General features: G+C 41.3%; 1 protein-coding gene across 1 annotated transcript; it reads left to right on the forward strand.

Annotated features, from left to right (window-relative positions):
• Positions 1 to 25,724, forward strand: mesd (mesoderm development LRP chaperone). Its single transcript, XM_072564805.1, has 3 exons — positions 1 to 208; positions 2,087 to 2,319; positions 24,578 to 25,724. The coding sequence occupies exons 1-3, from the start codon at positions 50 to 52 to the stop codon at positions 24,804 to 24,806; spliced, it is 621 nt and encodes a 206-aa protein (XP_072420906.1). The 5' UTR covers positions 1 to 49; the 3' UTR covers positions 24,807 to 25,724.
• The last annotated feature ends 1,433 nt before the right edge of the window (positions 25,725 to 27,157 follow it).

The following is a 27,157-nucleotide window of genomic DNA, read 5'->3' on the forward strand; positions in this document are numbered from 1 at the left end:
ACGGCCGTTGAAGGGGCGGCGCGAGCGGAGGGGCGGCCTGCTCTCTGCAATGGCGGCGCCTGCGGCCTGGGTCTCGGTGCTGCTGCTGCTCCTGCTCCCGCTGCTGTCGAGCGGCCCTGCCGCCGGGCAGGACAATCGGCCCAAGAAGAAAAAGGACATCCGCGATTACAACGACGCCGACATGGCGAGGTTGCTGGAGGAGTGGGAGGTGCGGAGTCGCTATGAGGCGGGAATAAAGAGAGGCCCGGCGGGAGGGAGGGAAAGGAAAGGAGTGAGCAGGGATGGGAGCAAGCCAGGGTCTCCCCACTCACCCGGTTACCCTCGTCTCTCTTTCCCCCCCCCCCCATCTGGTTTCCCTTGTCTCTTCTCTCTCCCTCCCCCCATCCCCGGTTACCCTCCCCCGCCCCTGTGTCTGCCTCTCCTCATCCCCCTTCTCCCCTAGTTCTTGACTCCCTCACTCCAGGTGAAATGCATTGTCTATCTACCCTGTCCATGCCCCTCATTTTCAAAACCTCACCCTTTGTCATTCCAGGGAAAACAGCCCCACTCCCTATATTACAGAACCTCCAACCCTGTCAACATCCTTATAAATGTTTTCTGAACCCCTTCAAGTTTCACAACATTTTTCCTCTAGGAGGGAGACTATAATTGCGCACGATACTCCAAAAATGGCCTTACCAATTGTTTGAAAGTTGCATCTCAGCCAGGGTGCTAAACAAGGTATTTAGCATGCTGTCTTCCTTGCTCAGATGATTGAATATAGGATAATATTAAATTGGACAAGGTTCAGGAAAGATTTACAAATATGTTGCTGAGACTGGAGGGTTTGCTTATGAGGATAGGCTGGGACTTTTATACTGGAGTGGGTGAGGTTGCGAGGTGGTCTTACAGAGGTTTATAAAATCATGAGTGGCATCGATAAGGTGAATAACAAAGGTTTTTCCCCTAGGGTGAGTAAGTTCAGAACTTGTAAGCATATTTTTAAGGTGAGAGGAGAAGGATTTAAAAGGGACCTGAGCTGTAACTATTGCACACAGGGTGGTTTGTGTGTAGAATGGACTGTCAGAGGAAGTGGTAGATGCAGGTATAATTACAATATTTAAAAGACATTAATACACCTACACCTACGCCTTAGGAAAGGTTTAGAGGGATATGGGCCAAATGCAGGAAAGTGGGACTAGTTTAGTTTGGGGAAACTTAGTTGTCGTGAATGAGTTTGACCAAATAGTCAGTCTGTCTTGCTGTATGATTTTGAAAAAGATAGGGTCAGGTAAGTGGGTGTGGGAGGGGTGTTTGCTTGGGAGGTAGAATTAATTGGTTTGGAATAATTTGAAGTTGATTTTAAGTATATTGAGGGATAGGGACGGACGTAACAGATATTTCATGATTGAGGAAGCAGCCTGATGGGGTGAGAAAGGGTGGTGCTGTGGTTATCAACATCATGTTGTTGAAGGATAGCCAACCAGATGGTGACAAAGTCGTACTAACTATTCCATAAAATATTTTTGATTTTCGTTCCCTGATCCAAACAGAACTAATAACCAGTCGGCAAATTGCTAAGTTCTGGTGAATTTCTTCAAAAGTAGGATTTGCGCTTCACTTCCTGTAAAGTTAAGGATCTGTAGCTCTTAAGGAATTTATCCAGCATTGTGTTGTTTTGCAAACATGTTTCAAAACTCAAGTAGTTAAGATATTTATTTTGAAGAATTAACTCTAAAATATTATTGCTGACAAAAGTGTCATTGAAACAAGATTTGTATATTCTGAGTATTGCACAAAATACTTCCCGCAGTTTAAAAGATTTGCCTGGTTGTTTCTGCTAATGTTCAGTATCATGTGGCCTGTACCAAGCATAAGAGTGCTAGTTAGTATGTGCCATTTTCATTATGAACTCTTAAAATGTTGAAGTCGACATCTGCTTTTCTTATCTATAAACTTAATCTAAAATAACATGGAAGATCGCTTAATTAAATGATATTTTGCGTGAAGTTCTCAGGTAATGTGGTACAGTGTTTTGTGTTAACATTGATTTCAAATTAGTAGATGATTTTCCATCAGAAATTTGTATTACCTTGTCTTTATGCAGAAAGACGATGATATAGAAGAAGGGGACCTACCAGAACACAAGAGAGCTTCTCCACCAATAGACTTTTCCAAAATTGATCCCAGCAATCCTGAAAACCTGCTGAAGGCAACCAAGAAAGGCAAGACCTTAATGGTATTTGTAACAGTGTCTGGGAATCCCACTGAAAAGGACACTGAAGAGATTACCAGTCTTTGGCAAGGCAGCCTGTACAATGCAAATTATGATGTACAGCGGTAAGTGTTTCAGCATTATGTCTTAAAACAAAGCTACAAAGAACCAGTGAATCAACAAAAATGGCTATAAGTGAAATGGTGTCTGTAGTCTAATTCAACAGCAACAACAGAAATTTCTGGAAAAGCTGAGCGGGTCTTGCAGCATCTGAGGAGAGATATCAGGTTTGATGCTTCAAGTCCAGTGACTCTTCTTCAGAACAGTGCTGAGGAAGCATCACTGGACCTGAAACATTAGCTCTGATTTCTCTCCACAGATGCTACCAGAATTGCTCGGCTTTTCCAGCAATTCCTGTTTTTTGTTTCTGATTTCCAGCATCTGCCATTCTTTCAGTTTTTACTTTGTGGTATGATTGTCTATTTGATGATCTTCGCTTAAAAGTTGAATTTTTTTGTTCGTTCTGTCATGAGATGTGAGTATTGCTGATGAGCTGTTGCCAATCTTAATTGCCCATAGCATTTCAGAATCAACCACACCACTTTGGACCTCAACCAATGTAGGCCAAACCGAGGTTTGTGATGTTGATTAAGGGGTGGGTAGAATCCTTACAGTGCAGGAAGAGGCCATTCAACCTATCAAGTGTACACTTGAAGAGTATCCCACCAAGATCCAGCCCCAGCCACACACACCATTCCCCCACCCCCCCAATTATCGAGGATGGTTTAAACACCGTAATCAAATTTCTTGTCAGCACCTTGGCTCTGAGAAAAGCAGTTCCACTTCCTCTTTCTATACAGGCAAAGTCACCAGAGTCGTAGAGATGCACAGCACAGACCCTTTGGTCCAACCCTATCCTAAAGGACATTTGGTGAATTAGATGGCTTTTTAAAGCAGTGATGGTGTCATGGTCACTATTGACTTTCAGTTCCATATATTGATTTTTCTAAATGGAATTTAAATTCCAACCACAGCCATGGTGGGATTTGAACCCATTTCCCTTGAACGTTAGCATTTGGTTTATTAGTCCAGTGATGCTGCTACTATGGTACAAGCTTTCCCCATCTCTGTGAAACATATAAAGTGAAAAGGGATCCTGTGAGGTAACTGTCATGGTTGAATAATTAACTAACATTTGCTGTCTTTATTTTGCGTATGAACAGTTTTACATGAATTGTATAGTGGGATTCTGTTAGCATTTTTGGGTCTGTACTCCAGGATGGGTCCTGAAGTTTCTCACCTGGAACCATTCTAATGAATCTACTTCTGCACATTCACAGCCTGTTGCAAGTGTAAAGAATTGAACAAAATATTCCAGTTGAACCAAACTGCTGTTTTAAAGGTTCATCATAATTTTGTTGCTTTTGTACATTTTGCTTCCCTATGACTCCCACAATATTATCTGCTTTGTTAAGCCATTATAAGCTGCCAATTTCAATGATTTATATTTCTATCTCTGATGACCAGAGAGAACATTTTGCATCATTTCTGTTTTTAAATTTCTATAAGGTAACACCTGCATTTGTGCTTTTCATCACTTGGAATCTTGTACTTTAAAGCTCCTTTATTTTAAGTCTACTCATAATGGTATTGTAGAAAACATAAGTTTCCTCTAACTACTCTGATATTGATTAGATAATCTGTTGTTTGTGGTGTTGATTAAAGGATGGGTAGAATCATAGAATCCTTACAGCGCAGGAAGAAGTCATTCAGCCCATCAAGTGTACACCAACCTTCCGAAGAGCATTCCACCAAGACCAACCCCCGCCCCTGCCAATTATCGAGGATGGTTTAAACATCGTTATCAAATTTCCTGTCAGTGCCTTGGCTCTGAGGAAAGCAGCTCCACTTCCTCTATCAATGCAGGTAAAAGTCACCATAGTCAGAGATGCACAGCACAGACCCTTTGGTCCAACTCGTCCATGCTGACCAAATACCCTAACCTTATCTAGTCCCATTTACCAGCACTTTGCCCCCATCCCTCGAAACCCTTCCTAATTATATACCGATCCAGATGCCTCTTAAATGTTTTAATTGTACCAGCAGCTTCCACTTCCTCTGACAGCTCATTCCATATGTGCAACACCCTCTGCGTGAAAATGTTGCCCTTAAGTCTCTCTCAAATCTTTCCCTCTTCCCCCTAAATCTATGCCATCTAGTTCTGGGCTCTCTCACTGCAGGGAGAAGACCTTGACTATTTACCCTATCCATGCCCCGCATGATTTTATAAGTCTCTAAAAGGTCACAGCCCCCACCCCAGCCTCTGTTGTTCCAGGGAAAACAGCCCCAGTCTATTCAGCCTCTCCCTTTTTCTCAAACTCTCCAACTCTGGTAACATCCATGTAAATCTTTTCTGAGTCCTTTCAAGTTTCACCTCTCGCAGAACATAAGGCTGCTCTGTCTTTAGAAAGAGATGACTAGTGATGATTTAACCTCGGGGTCACCGCACCTCAGGTGAGGGGGAGAGGTGGGACCTACATGGTAATTTCAGCTGGTTTGGGAATGAAACCTGTGCTGTTGGTGTCACGCTGCAATGCAAACCAGCCATCTAGCCAAATGAGCCAACTGGCAGTATATGAAGTGTAATGTGCAAAGATGTGAGGTTGTCCACTTTGATCAAAAGAATAGAAGAGAAGCATATTATTTTAAATAGAGATGCTCCAATACATTAGTACAGAAGGATCTAGGTACTCTTGTGCATGAATCTCAAAAGATGGCATGTTGATTCAGCAAGTAATTAGAATGATGGATGCAGCAGAGAAGTATGGAAGATTTGCTACAAATGTACAGTGAGACCACACCTCAAGGAAAGTGAACAGTTTTGGCCTTTTTAGAAGGAAAACTTGATATATTTGCATAGAAAGTAGTTCACAATAGGTTCTTTAGCTGATTACTGGGGTGAGATGTTCTCTTATGTGTTCAGTATTGAAGCCTACACCCCTTGCAACCTTGATGATGGAGAGATGATTTTATTGAAACATTAAATTCTGACAGAGCTTGCCAGAGCAAGTCCTGAGTGTTTTCTGAAATGAGGGGGCAAATTTTAAACTAAGGCTTCATCCATTTAAGATGCAAATGAGTAGTTTTTCCGCAATAATTTGCTTTCTGGAGTTTTCTTTTCCAGAGAGCTCCATTGGCTCAGTCATTAAATATATTTGAAACTTGAGCAGTTTTTGATCAACAAGGGAGGCAGGATTATGGGGAGCAGACAAAAAAGTAGAGTTAAGGCCACAGTGAGATCAAACATGATCATACTAAATGGTAAGATGGTAAATGGACAGGGTCGACGTCCAAATGGTGTGCTCCTTTTTCTGTTTCTTATGATCGTGTATTTCATGGGCAGTTTTGCAAATCTGTGTTTTCTCATGTGCTTTTTGAACATTCCTGTGCATGACAGCAACTGCACTGTTCTCCTCATTCTCTGTTACCTCATTAGGAAAGCATACATCAAGTTAGTCAAACATGATTTGCCAGTAATGTGTCCATGCTGATTTATCCTTTATTAGTCCATGCTTTTTCAAACAGCTTACTCGTCTTTCTCCAAATTAATGATCCATATGTTGCAACAGGATCCTGGGAACATACCACTACATAAATTCTCCATTGCTTTTAAGTGACTAAATGCAATGATGGGTATTGTGATGATGTGTTGTTTTAACTTTTTTCTGATTCAGCAGTACTGACTAATTTAGGTAGTGATTTTGTACTCCCCATGGCTAGTGAACAGTATCCCAGACTTGCACAGTGCCAAACCTGACACACTGATCTGGTGATTATATGGTGACTCAAGGCCTCTAAGTGTTGGGTGAGGAGGGACAAACTGGCTCTCCTCCTTTATTCATTTGCCCTCCTCTTTGTTCACAACACAATGAATTTAAAAGCGTCTCTCCCTTCTGAATGCCTTTGTCTTTACCAAATGAATTTGTTCCAAATAAATCAATTTTACAAAAGAATAACTTTATTAATTAGTAACTGCAGAAACGAGGAATAAGACAACACACAAACATATGTTGTGAAACTTGAAAGGGTTCAGAAAAGATTTACAAGGATGTTGCCAGGGTTGGAGGATTTGAGCTACAGGAAGAGGCTGTACAGGCTGGAGCTGTTTTCCCTGGAATGTCGGAGGCTGAGGAGTGACCTTATAGAAGTTTACAAAATTGAGGGGCATGGATAGGATAAATAGACAAAGTCTTTTCCCTGGGGTCAGGGAGTCCAGAACTAGAGGGCATAGGTTTAGGGTGAGAGGGGAAAGATATAAAAGAGACCTAAGGGGCAACGTTTTCACACAGGGTGGTACATGTATGGAATGAGCTGCCAGAGGAAGTGGTGGAGGCTGGTACAATTGCAACATTTAAGAGGCATTTGGATGGATATATGAATAGGAAGAGTTTGGAGGGATATTGGCTGGGTGCTGGCAGGTGGGACTAGATTGGGTTGGGATATCTGGTCGGCATGGACCGAAGGGTCTGTTTCCATGCTGTACATCTCTATGACTATGACACAGATAAAGAGACTAAAAAAGATTAGTGTTAAAAGATATATGGATCAATCTCTCAGCGTATTTTGTGGAGTGTAGAGTATTGATAGTTGAATAGTACATTTTAGGATTTTTGACTCTTGCTGATCACTCAAAGTCCTTTTATCCTGTATCCTTCTGACAATGGCTTGTTGGTAGCCCTCTGATCCAAAGAATGCTTCTTACAATGGATCCTTCTGACTGGCTTGCTGTTGGCTTCCAGCACGCAGAACAAGTCAGTCCTTTTACCTGCAATGCATTTGCAACTAGTGGATGACTCTTTGTCTGTTAGTTTCCTGGCACACTGGCACTGAAGTCAAAGCTCTTACATGTGGTGCCTCAGTTCACTAGCATACTATCTTCCACTGGCACATCTCTTTTGACTAATGCAGTGCATCGGATTTTTAAGCACAATTATCTGTATTTTCCTAGAAAGGCGAAACCAAAAAAATATTTTCAATAGGTGGCTTTCTGCTGAGAAGGTGGGAGATCATCAGCTCTCTTCCTGTTACATGTCTATCTCTGTTTAAGGTATTCTTGACACTTTACAGGATGTGACGTTCCATGGGTCCAACATAGGACTTTGGCAACCATCTTGGAATTTACATCTTGATATTTTGAAATGTGTATGAATCCATAACCTTTGAAAGATTTACACCAAGTTGAGTGGAGGTTAAATCACTTGAAAATTTCTAAACTAATACCATTTTTATTTGGAATTCTTACGGTTTTTAGGTAAATGAGGAAAATGAAGCCAGGGTTAGTTAAATATTCAATGTATGATTTAATTGTGGAAGACTGGGGTGACTTTTTACATCTTGCTTTTATGTACCTACATAATTAATCCAATTTCTCATTTTTATCTGGAGTAAAAGTGTTACTGAGAAGTTTAGGTCCACAAGACATAAGAATTAAATATGGTATTATGAATTTGAATTTGTAAGTTAACTGCTAACTTTTTTCTGACATTCATCTTTCTTCTAAAGACGTTAGATGAAAAGGATTTGAAATGTGTTACCAACAGATTTTTTTTGTCTTTAATATATATTTGTTTCCCTTGTAGCTCTGATTTGTCACTAAGTTCAAATTCTTTTTGTATAATAGTTGAATCTTGCATAAGTGTGTAGCAACCAAAATGCAACTGAACAGGAAGCATTAATTTCCTTACCTTTTATTTACTGACTTATCAGTAAAACGTAGCACAGATAATTTTGCAATCTCAGAGCAACCGAGAATACTTTTGAATTGTTGTTAATATGGGGAAGCACAGACCATTGTGCACAGATCATCCCACAATGAGCAGTGATAATGACTGGATAATCTGGTAGAACAAGCAGATGAAGTTCAATAACACTAGTGTGAAGTAGTAGAATTTGGAAGGAAGTCTGAGGACTGATATAACATGATAAATGACACAATTTTAAAAGATATAAAGTGCGAGAGATGAGGGTGCTTATGATCAAAGCTTTGGACATGTCAGTCAGGTTAACAAAGCAGTTGATAATACATGTGGTATTATGGGTTTTATAAATAGGTGCAAAGAGTACACATATTAAACCTGTATGAATACTAGAGAGGCCCCAACTAGAGTATTGTTTTCAATTCTGAATACAAGACTAGGAAGGCTTATGGGCGATATTTGGTAGAATGGTTGCAGGGATTGAGGGTTACAGCTATTTGAATAGTTTTGAGAAGCCAGAGTTGTCCGTAAAGCAGAGAAAACCAAGAGGAAATCTGATAAAAATGTTTTGATGTCGTAACTAAAGTGAAACTGCTTCCAGGATGCAGATGGAAAGTGACAAGGACCAAAAAATCCTGAGAAATGAGTCTTTTTAATACAGTGAGCTGTTGTGATCTGTAAGGCACTGTTCACTAAAGCTTTTGAAAGGAACATGTATAAATAATTTCAGGAAAAAGATGAAAAGGATCTTGGAAAAAGAGCAGTGGTTTGGAATTAACTGAATTGTTCTTCAGAAAATGACACATACTCTGATTTTCCATGCTGTACTATTTGACTGTTTTCGCTTGAGGGATAGATATGATAGAACCAAAACAGAACCATGATATCTTGCAGCCATTGGAAAGGCAGCATCTAACAAGGCACTGCTTCCTCAGTACTGCGCTGATTTGTCAGCCTCAATTTTGGGCTCAAATTGATAGAATGAAAGATGAACTGACAACCACCTAATTCACAAAAGTACTGGCACCAAGTCATAGTTCGTACCACTTCTGTGCATTGTTGAGAGCAGTTGGAGATTTGTCTGTTTCTGATTAGCTGAGGGATTTCAGTAAGGTCTGTGGAAAGCAGTAATGTTTATAAAGGAGGGAGAGGAGCAGAAAGATTAAGGAAACTTCATTCTGCATCTCACCACTACAATCACCTGATGAAGGAGCCATACTCCAAAAGCTAGTGCTTCCAAATAAACCTGTTGGACTATAACCTGGTGTTGTGTGATTTATAACTTTGTCCACCCTAGTCCAATACTGGCATCTCCAAGTTGGAATTGGAGTACTAGTGACAAGATGATCGAGGGTGGGGGCAGGTGCTGTCAAGAACATAAGTGAGGGGAGGGATTACATGAAATTGAAGAAAACTGTTGGGCTCCTCTTTCCTCCCTCTCTTCTCTCTTTCCCCTCACAATCACTGAATTATGATCGTGTAGAAGGAGGCCATTCAGCCCATCATGACAACACTGGCTGTCGGAGCTTTTTGACTTAATGTCAATCACTTGTTTTTTCTGTGTAGCCCTACATATTATTTCTGTTTAAATAATCAAGTCTTGATTGCCTGAATTGAACGTGTCTCCACCTTGTTTCCAGGCAGTATTTCTGGATGCCAGCTACTCACTATTTGAAAACGTTCCTCACCTGCATTTGCTTCTTTCACAAAACACTTCAAAACTGTCCTCTGGTTCTTTATTCCTTTTATGAATGGGAATAGTGTCCTGAACTGCTCAGTCCAGATCTCAGCATTTGAAAACTTCCATCAAATCTCCTTTTGGCCTTCTCTCCAGTCCCAGTTTTACCTATCCATCCTCAACTGAAGTTTCTCATAACTGGGATCTTTCTTATAAACTTATTCAGCACTCACTCCAGCGCATTCACATCCTTCTTAAAATGTGGGGCCCAAAACTGTAAGTGATATTCCAGCTGTTTAATACAAGTTCACTATCACCTTTCAGCTATTGTGCTCTATACCATTGTTATTGAAGCCTAGAATATTGTTTTTTTTATTAACAGCTCTCTACCTGCCTTGCTACTTTTAAGGACCTGTGCACAAATGCTCCTGCACAACCTTTATAAGCGTACTCTTTATATTGTCTGTCCATGTTCTTTGTAGCATACCACATCATCTCTTATTTCTCCACATTGAGTTTCACCTGCACTGATTCCCCTGCTCCATGTCAATGTCCTTTCCAATTCCTTCTCTGACCAGCCTGTTATAAATTCTCCTAAGTTTGATGTCATTGACAAACATTAGAATTGTTCCCTGCGATTCAAGCTCTAGTTTATTTATATAAATCAGAAAAAGAGTCTCGGTGGCAACTCCTGGGAGTTCCACTACAGTCATCTTCCAGCCTGAAGAATACCCATTAACCAATATTCTAATCGTATTCCTCAATCAATTTTACATCCAGATTTCTCCTGTTCCTTTTCTTCCTTGACCTACACCTTTCCTCACAGGTCTATTGTTTGGCACAGTATCAAAACTTCTGGAAGTCCATGTACACCATGTCAACAGCCATAGAGTCATTGAGACACACAGGAATCAGATCTTTTAATCCAAGTTATCCAAGCCAACAAAGTTTCATGTATTAAACTAGTCCCACTTGTCTACAATTGGCTCATATCCCTCTAAACCTTTCCTTTTTATATACCCATCCAGATACCTTTTGACTGTTGTAATTGTACCTGCCTCTGCTTCCTCTAGCAGCTCATTCCATAGTGCAACCCTCTGTGTGCAAAAGTTACCCCTCTGGTCCCTTCTAAATCTTTCCATTCTCACCTTAAATCTATGCCGTCTAGTTTTGGTCTCCCTTTCCCTGGCAAAAGGACCTTTACAACTCCATGAGAGATTAGTGGTCCCTGACCAGCCCCTGTGCATGCTGAATTCCCAAACTGCACCCTGGTGATGACTTTTGTTGTAGAAGCTTTGTATGTGAAGGATGGGATTAGGGTTGTTAGGATGCTCTGTTGCTGCTTTGATTCTCACTGAGGAATCTCACAGGAAGAATGACTGGAGAGCTGAGTCAGTTTATTCAGTGTGAGGCATTGCCTTCAGTTGGACAGGATCATTAGTTGATGGCATAAAGTACAGAGAAGAAACAGAATATAGGTGTAAGATTGCAAAGCCTGATAACACCGTTAAGTACAGCGAGCTACTGACATTTAGTATGAGAAAGCTCTGTGTAGTCACATCTGGTTAACTTGCTTGTATAACCTTACGTTGATCATGTGCAATATGATCTTCAGTAAAGCCAGCTGTCAACAAAGAGACACCCAGAATGAGGGGCAAATGAGCCCTGGTTTCTTGACTGTCAGTCCTATGGCTTTCCGTGGCAGGATGTGGGTTGGTCACACAGCAGCCAGCAATGGAATCTTTTGCCACTGTGCAAAGCAGGAACTGCCTTCAAATCTTCGACAGCCTGCTGCCAGCTGCTGCTGAATCAGAGGCTGCAGCCTGGAGGAGGACTGAGGCAACAGATGCCCAAGCAAGAAATTACATTACTGTCCAAGATAGCTGCATCCCCTCATTCTGGCTTTGAGTAGCACTGACTTTTATCCCTCCTTTCAATTCCTTAGGCATTTACCGCTACAATACCATCCCTACATTTTTTCTTCCTTGCTTATATCCTTTAAGACACAACTCAAAACCTGGCTTGTTGACCAAACCTTCTGTCATATAATTTATGATCTAATGTCATTGTCATATTCTGTTTTATAATGTTCCTGTGAAGCACCTGTAAAGACACAGTAAATTGAATTTGTTTTTAACCATTCTCTCTTTCTTGAAGACAGTGACTCTTGCTGTGGTTTTACACTACTTTTAACCACCTTCTAGGTGGTCAATTTAAACTTGGGTGTGTGAGGGGGCAGGGGGGAACAAAAATCATAATCACAAAAAGGTGGCAAAGTGGCTCAGTGGTTAGCTTTGCTGCCCCTCAGGACCAGAGACCTGGGTTCAATTCTGGGTGGTGTTTTGTACATTTGCCCTGTGTGCATGTGGGTTTCCTCCCACAGCCCAAAACAGTGCAGGTTAGGTGGATTTGCTATGGTAAATGGGGGTGGGTGGGTGGGGGCTGGATCTGTGTGGAGGTCGGTGCATTTCAGTAGACAGTGACATCTTTCCACACTAGGAATTTTATGATTCTCAGATAATAGACAAACCACAATATATCTTCAATCAGTGCTCGTACTCCTTGAAAAGTGAGTGAGAGTGACGAGGCGACTATTCTAGAAATAATTATTCAGGATAGATGTGTCCCCACCACCAGAGTTAAGCTGATCTTTAATTGCCAGATTGCTCCATACAACCTTGATTACAATTCTCCAATTCCTTTCACACCACCTCTAAATCCAGGGATGATTGAAAAAATGGTTTTCAGTGCCTCTGATTTCCTTTCTCATTTCCAGTTCAATATCCATGGGAGTCAGCTCAGCCCTACTCCTTTCTCTACCACCCTTTTATTGTTTCTTGAAAGGACTTCAACGTTTTTCTGTGTTAAATGCCAGCCTTTTTTCATAATCCCTCTTTGTTTCTTGTATTTGCTTTTTCACTTCCTTTCTGTACTTCCTCTAGCAAATAGTTTTCAGAGTTACAGGATGGAAAATCAGTGGAGACAAATGGAGCGTACATCCTACAGTTTGAGAGGGGTCATGGACTTACCATGTGCCCCAAACAAACACATCTGCCAGAAGCAGCCACAGACATTTGAGCAGTAGCTGGATTCAGTGTGTAGCCTCAAGGCATTGGGCTACATGAACAGAATGTGTAGGAAAATAATTATTTGCAGATTTGAAGTGTACAAGCAGAGTCATAAAGCAGTACAGCATGGAAACAGACTCTTTGGTCGAACTTATCCATGCCGACCCGATATCCTAACCTAATCAAATCATATTTGCCAGCACTTTGCCCATATCCCTCTAAACCTTCCTATTCATATACCCATCCAGATGCCTCTTAAATGCTACAATTCTACCAGCCTCCACTACATCCTTTGGCAGCTCATTCTACACACGCGCCACCCTCTGCATGAAAACGTCGCCCCTTAAGTCCCTTTTCTATCTTTCCCCTCTCACCCTAAACTTATGCTGTCTAGTTCTGGACTCCCCTACCCCAGGGAAAAGACTTTGTCTATTTATCCTATCCATGCCCCTCGTGATTGTATAAACTGCTGTAAGGTCACCACTCAGCCTCTGACACTCCATGAAAATTTTCCCCGCTCACTCTCCTCCTATAGCTCAAATCCTCCAACCCTGACAATGTCCTTGTAAGTCTGTTCAGAACCCTTGCAAATTTCATAGCATCCTTCCTATAGCAGGGAGACCAGAACTGCACGCAATATTCCAAAAATGGCCTAACCAACGTCCTGTGCAACCGCAACATGACTTCCGATCTCCTATACTCAGTGCTCTGACCAATAAGGGAAAGCATACGAACATTTTCTTCACTATCCTATCTCCCTGTGACTCTACTTTCAAGGAACTATGAATCTGTACTCCAAGGTCTCTTTGTTCAGCAACATTCCCTAGGACCTTGCCATTAAGTGCTGCTAAGATTTGCTTTCCCAAAATGCAGCAACTCGCATTTATCTAAATTTAACTCCATCTGCCACTCCTCAACCCCATTGGCACACCTCATCAAGAGTCAAGGTTAGAGTGGTGCTGGAAATGCGCAGCAGGTCAGGCAGCATCTGAGGAGCAGGAAAATCTGTGTTTTGGGCAGGAGCCCTTCATCACTTTCGCCACATCTGATCAAGATCCATTGTAATCTGAGGTAACCTTTCCTTTCATCCTAACAGGGAATATACTGTCTCTGGACTCTCATTATCTAATTTTTGAAGGCTTCCAATTTTCTAGCTATCTCTTGACCGGTGAACAGCTGCCCCAATCAGCTTTTGAAAATTCTTGCCTAATACCGTCAAAATTAGCCTTCCTCCAATTTAGAACTTCAACTTTTAAATCTGGTCTATCCTTCTCCATCACTATTTTAAAACTAATGGAATTATGGTCACTGGCCCCAAATTGCTCTCCCACTGACATGTCAGTCACCTGCTCTGTCTTATTTCGCAAGAGTAGTTGCACCTTCTATAGAAGGAACATCCACATGCTGAATCAGAAAATTTTCTTGTACGCACTTCACATTCCTTTCCATCTAAACCATTAACATTATGGCAGTCCCAGTCTATGTTTGGAAAGTTAAAATCCCCTCCCGTAGCCACCCTATTATTCTTACAGATAACTGAAATCTTCTTACAAATTTGTTTCTGAATTTCCCACTGACCATTAGGGGTTCAATAATACAATCCCAATAATGTGATTGTCTGTTTCTTATTTCTTCTCAGTTCCACCCAAATAACTTCGCTGGATGTATTCGCAGGAATATCCTCCCTAAGTACAGCAGTAATGCTATCCCTTATCAAAAACACCATTCCTCCTCTCGTGCCGCCCCCCCCCCCCCCCCCAATCCTTCCTGTGGCATTTGTATCCTAGGACATTAAGCTGCCAGTCTCAACCATCTCTGAGCCATGTTTCTGTAATTGCTATGATATCCCAGTCTCCTGTTTGAGAGAGAATGGGTGACTTCCAATCATTCGAAGAAAACCAGGTGACTTGTGCAAAAATCCCCTGAGTCTTTTCACGCTTGCCCAATCAGTATTCCATTTTGAAACAAGTGAAGGTATGGCACTTGGGAGTGCAGTCAGAAATAAAACATGGTACAAAGGGCATTTCAGCTGTTGGGTGGGTACAGGGGAGTTGGTCTGGGATGAATGAAGGATTGATGAGCAGTAGTGATTTGTGATATGAATTAAGGGAGTGTGTGTTGGGGGGTTGTGAGTGTAGGGCTGTGTTTGGGGGGTGTGAGTGTAGGGGTGTGTGTTGGGGGGGGTGAGAGTGTGGGGGTGTGTGTGTGTAGGGGTGTCCCTTGGTGGGGTGGGTGTGAGTGTAGGGGTGTTTCTGTGGTATGAAGTAGTGCTGTGTTCCAGGGAGGCTGCAGATAATCATTCCAATGGAGGGGATGACCAGAAGTCATTGTCCACATTGATATCAACTGCCTAAGTTGGGAGAGAGATATGGTCATGAAATTAGAATTCAGGAAGCTAAGAGGATAATTTAAATAGGAGGACCTCGTGTGTTAGTCTCAGAATTACTCCCAGAGTCCTATTCTACTGAGCATAAGAACAGGGGATTGATTGATGGATGGAATATGACATCGCAGTGAGAAATTGAAATCGGCACTTGGGGAAAGTGGTTATTCTTTCTCTGGATTGCCCATTGTCCTTTTCTACATTATCTAAAACCTAACGATACAATGATCCCAGCCCCCCGTATGTTAACCCACTGACACTCGATGTACTTTGCCCACCTCGTTCCCAAGAAATAGTTCCAGCATTGTCGCCTTTTTTGTTACACTATACTACTGTAGGAAATTCTCCTGAAATCTAAGAATGCTTTTCCCCTCTGTCCTTAACATGCCTACTGTTCAAGTTAAGACTCAGGTAGATAAAGTCCCCCATTATAACTACTCCATGATGTTGGCATCTCCTCTCCCCTGACCCATACTTCCCCTGCCCCTCCCTCACATGCTTACTGTTTTTCACTGCAATGATAGCACCTATTTTATGGACTATTCTCCTGGTTTCTGATTCTTGTCATAGTCCACTCTCCACTTTTGCATCTGGACATCACGAGAAGCTGGTGGGCTGTAGGGAGAGTCGGAAGCTGGCTGCGCTATACTCTGTGGTCATTGATCTAAAAGTTAATGCAACAGCGCCACCAAGCTTAGATGCACAATAATACGGAAGAATTATTATCAAGGAATTGTTATGTAACTCATGCTGATTTTAAAACATTAGAATCCATGTTAGTGAACTGAGGTTTTATTGGATTGACTGTGCTGTTACTGTCTGCTATTGGTTAATTTATGTTCCCTGAATGAGATATTTGGTAATCTTAGATTCACATTTGAGCCAATCAGTTTTGCCCTTTTTTTTTGTATCAAGCCATGCATGGTGCTGCAATGGAATTTTGCAAGGTGCCATGTATTAATTTTCTGTGGTTAGAAATAGATCTGTAATGATGTTTAGGAACTGCAGTTAGGCACTGAACATTAAGGACAAATGAGTAACAAGGAAGAAAATAGGGCCACTTAAAGATCAGCAAGACCACCTATGTGTGGAACCCCAGGAGCTGGCAGAGATACAAAACCAGAAATTTGCTTCAGTATTTACTGTGGATATGGAAGATAGGGAACGTGAGGAAATAAGTAGTGATATCCTGAAAAATGTCCATAATACAGAGGAGGCAATATGGACGTTTTAAAACATATAATGGTAGATAAATCCCCGGGCCGGATCAGGTGTACTGTGGAACTCTGTTGGAAGCTAAAGAAGTGATTGTTGGGCTTCTTGCTAAGATATTTGTATCATTGATAGCCACAGGTGAGGTGCCAGAATACTAGAGGTTGGCTAATGTGCCACTATTTAAGAAAGGTGGTAAGGAAAAGCCAGGGAATTCTAGACCAGTGAGCCTGACATCAGTGGTGGGCAAAGTGTTGGAGGGAATCCTGAGGGAGAGGATTTACATATATTTGGAAAGGCAAGGACTGTTTAGGGATAGCCAGCATAGCTTTGTGCATGGGGAATTGTCTCATGAACTTGATTACTTAAAAAAAAATTCAATGTAGAGGATTGGTGGGGGTAGAGTGGTGGATGTGATCTAGCTGGACTTCAGACAACGTTCCTTATGGTAGGCTGATTAGCAAGATTAGATCACATGGTGAACGGAGAACTAGCCGCTTGACTACAGAACTGGCTCAAAGGTACAAGTCAGAAGGTGGTGGTAGACGGTTGCTTTTCGGACTGGAGGCCTGTGACTAGTGCCATAAGGATCGATGCTGGTTCAATGCTTTTCGTCATTTACATAAATGATTTGGATGTGAACATAAGTATGTTAGTAATTTTGCAGATGACGCCAAAATTGGAGGTGTAGTGGACAGCAAAGAAGATTACCTTACAGTACAGTGGGATCTTGATCAGATGGGCCAGTGGGCCGAGGAGTGGCAGATGGAGTTTAATTTAGATAAACGTGAGGCGCTGCATTTAATGGTCCTGGGAATTTTGCTAAACATAGAGACCTTACAGTGCAGGTTCAAAGTTCCTTGAAAGTGGAGTCGCAGGTAGGTAGGATAGTGAAGAAGGTGTTTGGTATGCCTGCCTTTATTAGTGCATTGAGTATAGGAGTTGGGAAGCCATGTTGTGGTTGTACAGGACATTAGTTAGGCCAAAGTTTGTGAGAAGATTTGTAGCTCGGGTGCTCGTTGTTGTGGTTCTTTTCGCTGAGCTGGGAATTTGTGTTGCAGATGTTTTGTCCCCTGTCTAGGTGACATCCTCAGTACTTGGGAGCCTTCTGTGATCTTTCCTCTGGCATTTGTGGTGGTTTGAATCTGCTGCTTCCGGTTGTCAGTTCCAGCTGTCCGTTGCAGTGGTCGGTATATTGGGTCCAGGTCGATGTGCTTATTGATTTGAATCAAATTCAATCAACAGATTCAATCAATAAGCACATCGACCTGGACCCAATATACCGACCACTGCAATGGACAGCTGGAACTGACAACCGGAAGCAGCAGATTCAAACCAGTACAAATGCCAGAGGAAAGATCACAGAAGCGCTTCACAGAAGGCTCCCAAGCATTGAGGATGTCACCGAGACAGGGGACGAAACGTCTGCAACACAAATTCCCAGCTCGGCGAACAGAACCACAACAATTAGTTAGGCCACTTTTGGACTATTGCATGCAATTCTGGCTTCCCTGCTATAGGAAGGATGTTGTGAAACTTGCAAGGGTTCTGATAAGATTTGCAAGGATGTTGCCAAGGTTGGTAGGATTGAGCTATAGGGAGAGGCTGAATAGGCTGGGGCTATTTTCTAGAGCATCAGTGGCTGAGGGGTGACTTTATAGAACTTTATAAAATCATGAGGGGCATGCAAAAGGGTGAATAGCGAAGGTCTTTTCCCTGGGTTTGGGGGGTACAAAACTGGAGGGCATAGGTTTAAGGTGAAGGGGGGGGGACGATTTAAAAGTGACCTAAGGGGCAACTTTTTCATGCCGAGGATGGTGCGTGAATAGAATGAGCTGCCAGAAGAAGTGGTGGAGGCTGGTATAAATACAACATTTTAAAAGACATCTGGATGGGTACGTGAGTAGGAAGGGTTTAGTGGGACATGGGTAAATGCTGGCAAATGGGACTAGATTAATTTATGATATCAGGTCTGCATGGATGAAGAGTCTGTTTCCATGCTGTACAGCTTTATGGCTATCTATCTATAATTGTGCACAGCAATAATGTAAAGCATACATGATACTTAGTAACTTTTTGAGCTCATCACAGATCATCCTGCAAGAATTTTGGGCTGCAAGTTGAGTACTGGCTGAGAGAACAGATGACCACCTTTTTTGTGACTTGCACTAAACAGTTGTTTTTCTTATAATTGATTTCCAGCGCATTCCCTTCTCACTGCATTTTAACTTCTTTCTTGTCTGATCTCTCAATGTATCTGTCTTTTGGAAGTCTGTAATACTCTCGTATTACTCCTTGCATCAATTTAATCTGAGATTTCAAATATGAAGTCTAATAGATCTGTTTCTCTGCACCTTTTTAAGACTGAGAAATCTCAAATAATCATCACATTATGATCCAACCTGGGAATAAATTAAGTGACTGCTTGGTGATTCTATTTTAAAAACAGGCATACAGTAATTTTCAATTACAGTTCTACTGAAGTTAAATTATGCAGATCGATTAAAGAAACAAAGACTGTTCTCTTTGGAGAAGGGATATTTGAAGGGGGATTTTGATAGAGGTGTTTAAAATCTTGATTGTCCTGGACAGGGTAAATAGAAATTCTTCCCATTTAGAGAAGAATTAAGAGTCTGAGGTATAGATTTCAGGTACTTGGCAAAAGAAGCAGTGGCAACATGGAGGCAAAAGTTTCTTGACACAGCAAGTAGTTAGGACTTGAAATACACTGCCTGAGATTGGTGTAGATAGTTTCAAGCATGACTTAACAGAGAATTGGATTATTATCCGAGAAAAATAGTCAGGGCTTTAAGATAATATAAGATAGAATGAAAGATACTAGCTGAATTGCTTATGCTAAGGGCCATAATAGACAGGCTGAGTAACCTTGCTCTATGCTGTAAAAACGCTAAGTTGCTGATTTGTACTTTCTTTGCTAGCCATTTGTGTCAGGGAATTATGAATTTAAGTTTAAAAACTTTGGGCTATGTTCACAAACTTCCCTGATATGCACCATAGGCAGGTGAAAGAAAGCTATAGGTACCTGGGGAATGTTGGTTTGATAGAGACAGTTGTGTTTTTTCCCCTCGCTTTTATGTTGTTCCTTCCTTCATTATGAGTGTAGGTCCATAGACCTGGGTCTACATGTTTGTTTCAAAGTTTATTCCTCATAATTTGCATCAAGCTGTCCGCACTCCTAATTCCTGTGGTTTCTGACCCATATTGTTCCTAGGCTGATAATGTCTTGATTTTAAAATTCTACCCTTGTTTTCAAATCTCCCATGGGCTCAGCCCCACAACCCACCTCTAATTCTTTTCACTTGTGTATCCATTATTTTGCTGATTAATGTTGACAGCCATGTTTTCATCTATCTGGGCTGTAAGCTGTAGAACTTGTAAAGTCCCAGACGTTACATTCATTGTTCCTGGGCAATTGTTATCCAACAGACAGGAAAGCTGCACTGGGGCCGCAACACTGTGATCGATATTTAGGAAGGAGTTGCTGTAAAAGTCCTGAATGTTGACTCTGGGCCATATAGAACATTACAGGTCCTTTGGCCCTCGATGTTGTGCCGACCTTTTATCCTACTCTTAAGATCAAACTAAACCACATGCCCTAAATTTTGCTATTATCCGCATGCCTATCCAAGAGTTGCTTAAATGTCCCTAATGTATCTGACTCTACTACCTCTGCTAGCACTGCATTCCACGCAACCACCACTCTGTGAAGAATCTATGTCTGACATCTCCTCTAAACCTTCCAATCACCTTAAAATAAGCCTTCTTGACAACCCTATCTATTTGGATGGCAACTTTGAGGGATCTATGGACATGGACCCCAAGATCCCTCTGTTCCTCCACACTGCCAAGAATCCTACCTTTATCCCTGTAATCTCTATTCAAATGTGACCTTCCAAAATGAATCACTTCACACTTTTCCAGGTTGAACTCCATCTGCCACTTCTCAACCCAGTTTGGCGTCCTGGCAATGTTCCATTGCAACCTACAATAGCTCTTTACACTATCCACAACTCCTCCAACCTTCATGTCATTGGCAAACTTGCTAACCAACCCTCCTCCTTCCTCACCCCAAGTCATTTATAAAATGCGCAAAGAGCACAAGTCCCAGAACAGATCCCTACAGAACGCCACTGGTCACCGAGCTCCAGTAGTTTCCATCTACCACCATCATCTATCTTCTATGGACCAGACAATTCTGTATCTAGACAGCCAAATTTCCCTGTATCCCATGCCCCATCACTTTCTGAATGAGTGTACTATAGGGAACCTTATCAAATGCTTTGCTAAAATCCATGTACACCGCATCCACTGCTCTACCTTTATCAATATGTTTTGTCATATCCTCAAAGAATTCAACAAGGCCTCTGAGGCATGAATCTCACAAAGTGATGCTGACTATCTCTAATCAAGCTATGCTTTTCCAAGTAATCATAAATCCCATCTCTCAGAATCCTCTCCAATAATTTGCCGACCACTAACATAAGATTGACAGGTCTATAATTCCCAGTGTTGTCCCTCTTCTCTTTCTTGAACGAGGGAATAACATTTGCCACCCTCCAATCATCTGGTACTACTCTAGTGGACAGTGAGGGTGCAAAGATCATTGCCAAAGGCACAACAGTCTCTTCCCTCGCATCCTGTAGAAATCTAGGATATATCCCATCTGGCCCAGGAAACCTACCTATCCTCATGTTTTTAAAAATTTCCTCCATAACATCAACCTGTTTGAGCATATCAACTTGTTTCATGCTGTCCTCTCAAACGACAAGGTCCCTCTTACTAGTGAATACTGAAACAAAAGTATTCATTAAGGACGTCCCCTACCTCTTTCGACGCCATGCACAAGTTCCCTCCACTATCCCTGATCGGCCCTACCCTCCCTCTAGCCATCCTCTTGTTCCTCATGTAGGTGTGAGAATGCCTTGGGGCTTTCCTTGATCCTATCTGTCAAGGCTTTCTCATGCCCCCTTCCAGCTCTTCTAAGTCCATCTCAGTTCCTTCCTGGCTACCTTGTAACCCTGTAGAGCCCTTTCTGATCTTTGCTTCCTCAACTTTAAGCTTCCTTCTTCGTCTTGATGTTCCACATCTATTGTCATCCAAGATTTCTTCACCCTACCATCTCTTCCTTTTCTCAGGGGGACAAACCTATCTAGCATTCACAGCAAGTGCTCCCTAAATAACCTCCACATTTCTGTTGTGCATTTCCCTAAGAATATCTACTCCCAATTTATGCTCCACTGTTCCTGCCTAATAGCATTGTAAGTCCCTCTCCCCCAATTAAATGCTTTACCATTTCACCTGCTCCTGTCCCCCTCCATGACTATAGTAAAGGTCATTGAGTTGTGATCACTATCACTGAAATGCTCTCCCACCGAGAGATCTGACACCTGATCTAGTTCGTAGCCAAGCACCAAATCCAATATGGCCTTTCCTCTAGTCGGCCTATGTACATATTGAGTCATGAATCCATCTTGGAGACACCTGACAAAGTCTGCTACATCCAAATTATTTGCATGAAGAAGGTTACAATCAGTATTAGGGAAGTTGAAGTTCCCCCATGACGACAACCCTGTTATTTCTGCACCTTTCCAAAATCTCCCTCCCAATCTGCTCCTCCATGCCTCTGTGTTGCTAACGGAGGGGGTCTGTAGAAAACTCGAAGTGACAGCTCCTTTCCTGTTCCTGACTTCCACACACACTGACTCAGTAAACAAACCTTTCTCGGCGACCTCCCTTTCTGAAGCTGTGATACTACCTCTGATTAGCAATGCCACTTCCCACCTCTTTTACCTCCCTCCCTATTCCTTTTGAAACATCTAAACCCCAGAACATCCAACAACCATTCCTGCTCCTATGATATCCAAGTCTCTGTAATGGCCGCAACATCGAGGCTTCAAATACCGACTCATGTTCTAAGTTCATGAAGTCTTATGCCATTGAGTCAAACATGGTCAATGAGTCCTCCTGGTTATTGTCTAACTCTAGCCTCAAACTGATCACAAGGTGGACGTGGAAATAATATTTTCTCTTATGGGTAAGTCCAGAAATAGTGTATTAAAAGTAGAGCCAGGTATTTTAGGATTTTTGTTTGCGGGTTGTGACTCTGCTGCCTTCCTCAGGCAGGAGTGGGGCATGGTCATTAAGAATATTCTTAAAGTGGGAATAGATTCCTATTAGGTATGAAAATCAAAAATTTTTGTGCATTGATGGGAGTGTGGAATTCAAATCCAACAGATCAGCCATGATTGTATTGAATGATGGAACAGGCTCAAGGCGGTGAATAGCCTATTCCTGCTCCAATTCATATGTTCATAACTCAAGACTGGGCATCCTTGAGATTGCTGTGTGCCATCAGCTGCAGCAGAATTGTGTTTAATGAAAATCTGTAATCTCATGGCCCAGCATTCCCCTATTGTATTACTACCAAATCAGGCAATTAACTCTCACTTAATGAAGAGTGCAGGCAGGTTTGCCTTGAAATGAGGTGTCAGTGTAATTAAGCTACAGCACAGAACTACTTTACATGCCAAAGATTGGAGTGACATGTAATAGGGCAAGCAATCCCACAACAAATTAATCAACTATAAACTCTGTAGGACAAAGCATCTTGCTTGATTGTTACCCATCTATCACCATTGACATGCACTCCCATCATAAATAGACAGCAAATTGTATCATCTAAACGATGTACTACAACAACTCATCAAGACCTCTTAGACAGCACTTTCCAAACTTACAACTTTCCACCAGAAGGACAAAGGAGTCAATACATAGGAAAACCACCAACTGCAAGTTTCCCTCCAAGCCACTTGCTATTCTGACTTGGAACTATATCTCCATTCCCTCAATACTATTAGGTAAAAATCCTGGAATACTTCTCTGGCAGCACTGTGGGTATGCACTTGCAGTAGTTCAGAAAGGTAGCTCACCACCACCTTCTGGAGGACAATTGTGGGTCAACAGTAAATGCCCTCTTAGCCAGTGATGACCACATGCTGTGAATGAATAAAGGAGAACTCCCTTTTTACACCTTTCTACTTTCCATCCCTTTATAAAATTATTTCCTAAAACTGATTGCCAAATGTTTCACCACCTGCCTTCAATATTCCTGCTGGCCCATTTTCAAATCTGATAAAGTTCCTGTGAAGGAGAACAGTATTTTTTTAATGCATTGAAGAGGAGTGGCACAGACCAGCAACATTAGCCTAAGAACTTTGTTTGGAGCATTAAAGAAATGCCCATTTAGTACTTGAAATCTGTGTAACCCATTCAGCCAGATCATGACTGAACTGGTCCCCAGTTTTGTTGAGCTGCCTTTGTCTCATGTTCTGTAATGCCCTCCCCAAATGAAGTTCTTTCCCTCTTGGTTTTAGGTTCCACAGATGTTTGAAGAAAGTGTTGCTGATTTCTTTGGCCTTTTATATGGAAACTTTAATTTTAAGTTTGTATTCCTTTGTTTTGGATTTTCACCAGAGAAAAGAGTTTCTCTGCAATTATACTATCAAATCGTTCTACGATTTTCAATAACTTGATCAGAACTTGGAAGTACTAGTCAAGTTTATGCAATCTGTCCTGCAGAGTTAACCTTTCATGCCGATGAATTGGTATTCCAATCTTTCTCAGGCCATCTTCCTAAATGTAGTGCTGAAAGCAGGATATAGTATTCTAGGTGGGGTCTGATCAACGAATTGCAACTGTAATACTACTATACCAGCCTCTTTGAGAGAAGTCAGCATTCTATTAGCATTTTTGATCGACATGTTTTCCCGTGAAATGATAGCATGGTAGTAATATCACTAGACTAATAATCCAGAGGCCCCTGTACTCTGGGGCATAGCTTCATACCCAGTGGTAGTAGCTGTGGAATTTAAATTTAGTTAACAACATCTGGTATTGATGGTGACCATGACAATCATGGATTATTGTAAAAATCCATCTGGTTCATTAATATCCTTTAGGGGCGGAAATCATCTTTGTGTTTGATGTTTGGCATTTTAGATTGTGGGCAAATAGGGGTGGATAACACATGCTGGCCAGCAATGCCCACGTCCCATGAAAGAATGGGGGAAAGAAAAACACTTCTTAGATGCTGTGAAAGTACAGCAAAAACTAGTAACCTTTTCAGCAGAGGATCAAAGGATCTAAGCAATCTCCTGTCACCTCTGTTCCCTGGTTGATCTTTAATTTTGTTTAGGTTATGTGGATATTGCCCACTTCTATTAGTTTTGAGGAAAATTCACCTTTTTAAAAAATTTTCTTTCCTAGGTTTGTTGTTGGTTCCGATCGTGCCATATTTATGCTACGTGATGGAAGCTATGCTTGGGAGATTAAAGACTTCCTGATAAATCAGGAGCGCTGTGTAGATGTTACTGTTGAAGGACAGACATACCCCGGAAAAGCAGCAGAGAAAAAGAAGAATGAAATCAAGCCCGATAAGAAAAAAGATGCAACAGTTTCTCAGAAAGGCAACCGAGCAAATAAAAATGAACTATGACATAGTTGAATTAGAAGATGTTCAAAATGAATAGAAGAAATTATTTTTTTGTATTAGTTTGTCTTTTGATGTTGAAATTTATTATGGAACTACTGTTGAATCAGTGGTGCTGGTTTTTACAGTTCACCAAGCCTTTAGGTGATGAAACTGCATTGTGAACTTCACCTGACAGTGATTCCAAATATGCAGGCATTTCATTGTTTCTTTGCAAGTTGCAGCCTTTTAAAAAGGCAAGAATGGAATTACCACTGTACAGTTGTGAACATAAGTCACATTTGCTTCCAATATCTTTCATCACAGCATTAAATAAGGTTTCTCTTCATTTTGTACGAATTGACACTTAATACAATTTTCTTCCATGATTTAGGTACTATTTTGAAACCGTTATTTTGTGAGCAGTGATGTGGTTTCTAAATTCAACATGAAATTCTTAAAAATGCAGCGAGCATATGGTCAATATAGCAGTGTTATGTATTAATTTCAGGATATTTCTGACAATGCTTGGGCAAGTTCTGTACTCTGTTTAAATGTTTTCACTGTAATATCAGCCTTTTATCTTAACTCATCTGATTCTCCCCTGTAGCCATGGTATATTTCTGTCTATTTTCTGCTGACAGCAACAAAGCAATTCAATTGTCAGTGACTTCAGTTTTTTTCAAAGAAAAGCACTCAAATTTCGACACCACTTTTGCCTAAACTGTAGAACTGTTTAATTTTTTTTGTAGACAAGTTCCAACTCAACCTTGTGTGTTTGTATAATTGTTATTCAGTTGCTGTAGAAAGTTGTTCAGGGCTTTTAAGTATGTTGTCTGACATCTTACTGCTCGCACTGTACCAGCTTTTACAATACTGATGCTTTTACAATGAGTTAGACAATCATTGTACTGAAATTTACTGATAAAATCTCACTTGCTCAAAGAGGCAGTGTTTGTTAGTTTTTTTGCTATTATGACAAGATTGTTTTTGTGTAAGTAGCTTCCCAGTGTTCTCTGATTTCAGTGTTTGTAGTACATGCAGATGGCTACTGGACTGCACTGTACTATCTTGAACAGTGGAACTGCTTTGCTGAGCAACAAGCATCTAAATAATCTAACAGGTTGGGAAGCTGGCAAGCCCTTAATGTATTCTTCTTTCCAGTGTAAGTAACTGTCTGCTCCTGCCTCTAACTCATACGAAATACAAATTCAATCAAACTACTTTGGGGCACGTGAAATTAAATTGTCCTTTTGGATCTTTCACTTGGTGCAGTTCTGTCATGTGGGAAGTGTCTGGAGAAAGAAGCATTTGGCACACTTGCTGAATAATTCATCAAATCTCTTCTTCTGTCTCCTAGAACAAGAGATTTCAGTTTTGTACTGCCCAGTTTAGAAAAGGTTATCTTTAGCCTTTGGTCAGTTTTAGAATCATACAGCATGGAAATAGGTTCTTCGGCTCAATTCGACCATGTCAACCAGGTTTCCTAAACTGAACTAGCCCCATTTGTCTGTGATTGGCACATATTCCTCTAAACCTTTCCTGTCCATCCACCCATCCAGATGCATTTAATGTTGTAATTGTACCTGCATCCACCACTTCCTCTATCTGTACCACCCTCTGAAAGTGTTGCCCCTTGGGTCCCTTTTAAGTCATTCCCCTCTCACCTTAAACCTATGCCCTCTAATTTTGGGCTCCCCTATCTTAGGGAAAATACCTTGGTTTATTCACCTTACCTATACCCCTCATGATTTAATACACCTCTGTAAGGTCACCCCTCAGCCTCCCATGCTACAGAGAAAACAGTCCTGTCCTATCCTTGTAACTCAAACTGTTCAATCTCTGTACAATCATTGTAAATATTTTTTTTTGTACCTTTTCCAGTTTTCTAGCATAAATTCCCTATGACATCAATGAAGTGTAGGAGTGCTGAAGATAAATAGTATGTGGTTACTTGTGGCTGGGATTATGAAGGGCTAGAAGAAAATTTATCAAAGTAGGGAAGTGGTAACCCTGGGTGTGCTTCAACCTCTGCTTCCCTCAGGATTTTGGACATTAATGTATCAAAGTGAATAATCATAAACCAAGCACCAGTTACAAGTTAGATTATCCTTTGGGTGTAAGCCTGAGATAGGATTAACATTGCCCTACATATTTTATATAAAAAAAGTTGGCATTCTGTATTACTATTCATTCACCAATGCATTCTAAAATCTGATGTCATATGTAATATGCTAAATTTGACCATTATATTTGGAAGACAAGAACTAAGTAATTGGTATCACCTTGTTTCTGTTTGATATGACTTGGATAATTTGAGCTGTTTTAAGTTGTTGTAGTCATTTGAATGGTAAAGGGCTGAATGGTTAGCACTGCTG

Source organism: Chiloscyllium punctatum, chromosome 48 (genome assembly GCF_047496795.1).
Source record: "Chiloscyllium punctatum isolate Juve2018m chromosome 48, sChiPun1.3, whole genome shotgun sequence".
Lineage (NCBI taxonomy): Eukaryota > Metazoa > Chordata > Chondrichthyes > Orectolobiformes > Hemiscylliidae > Chiloscyllium > Chiloscyllium punctatum.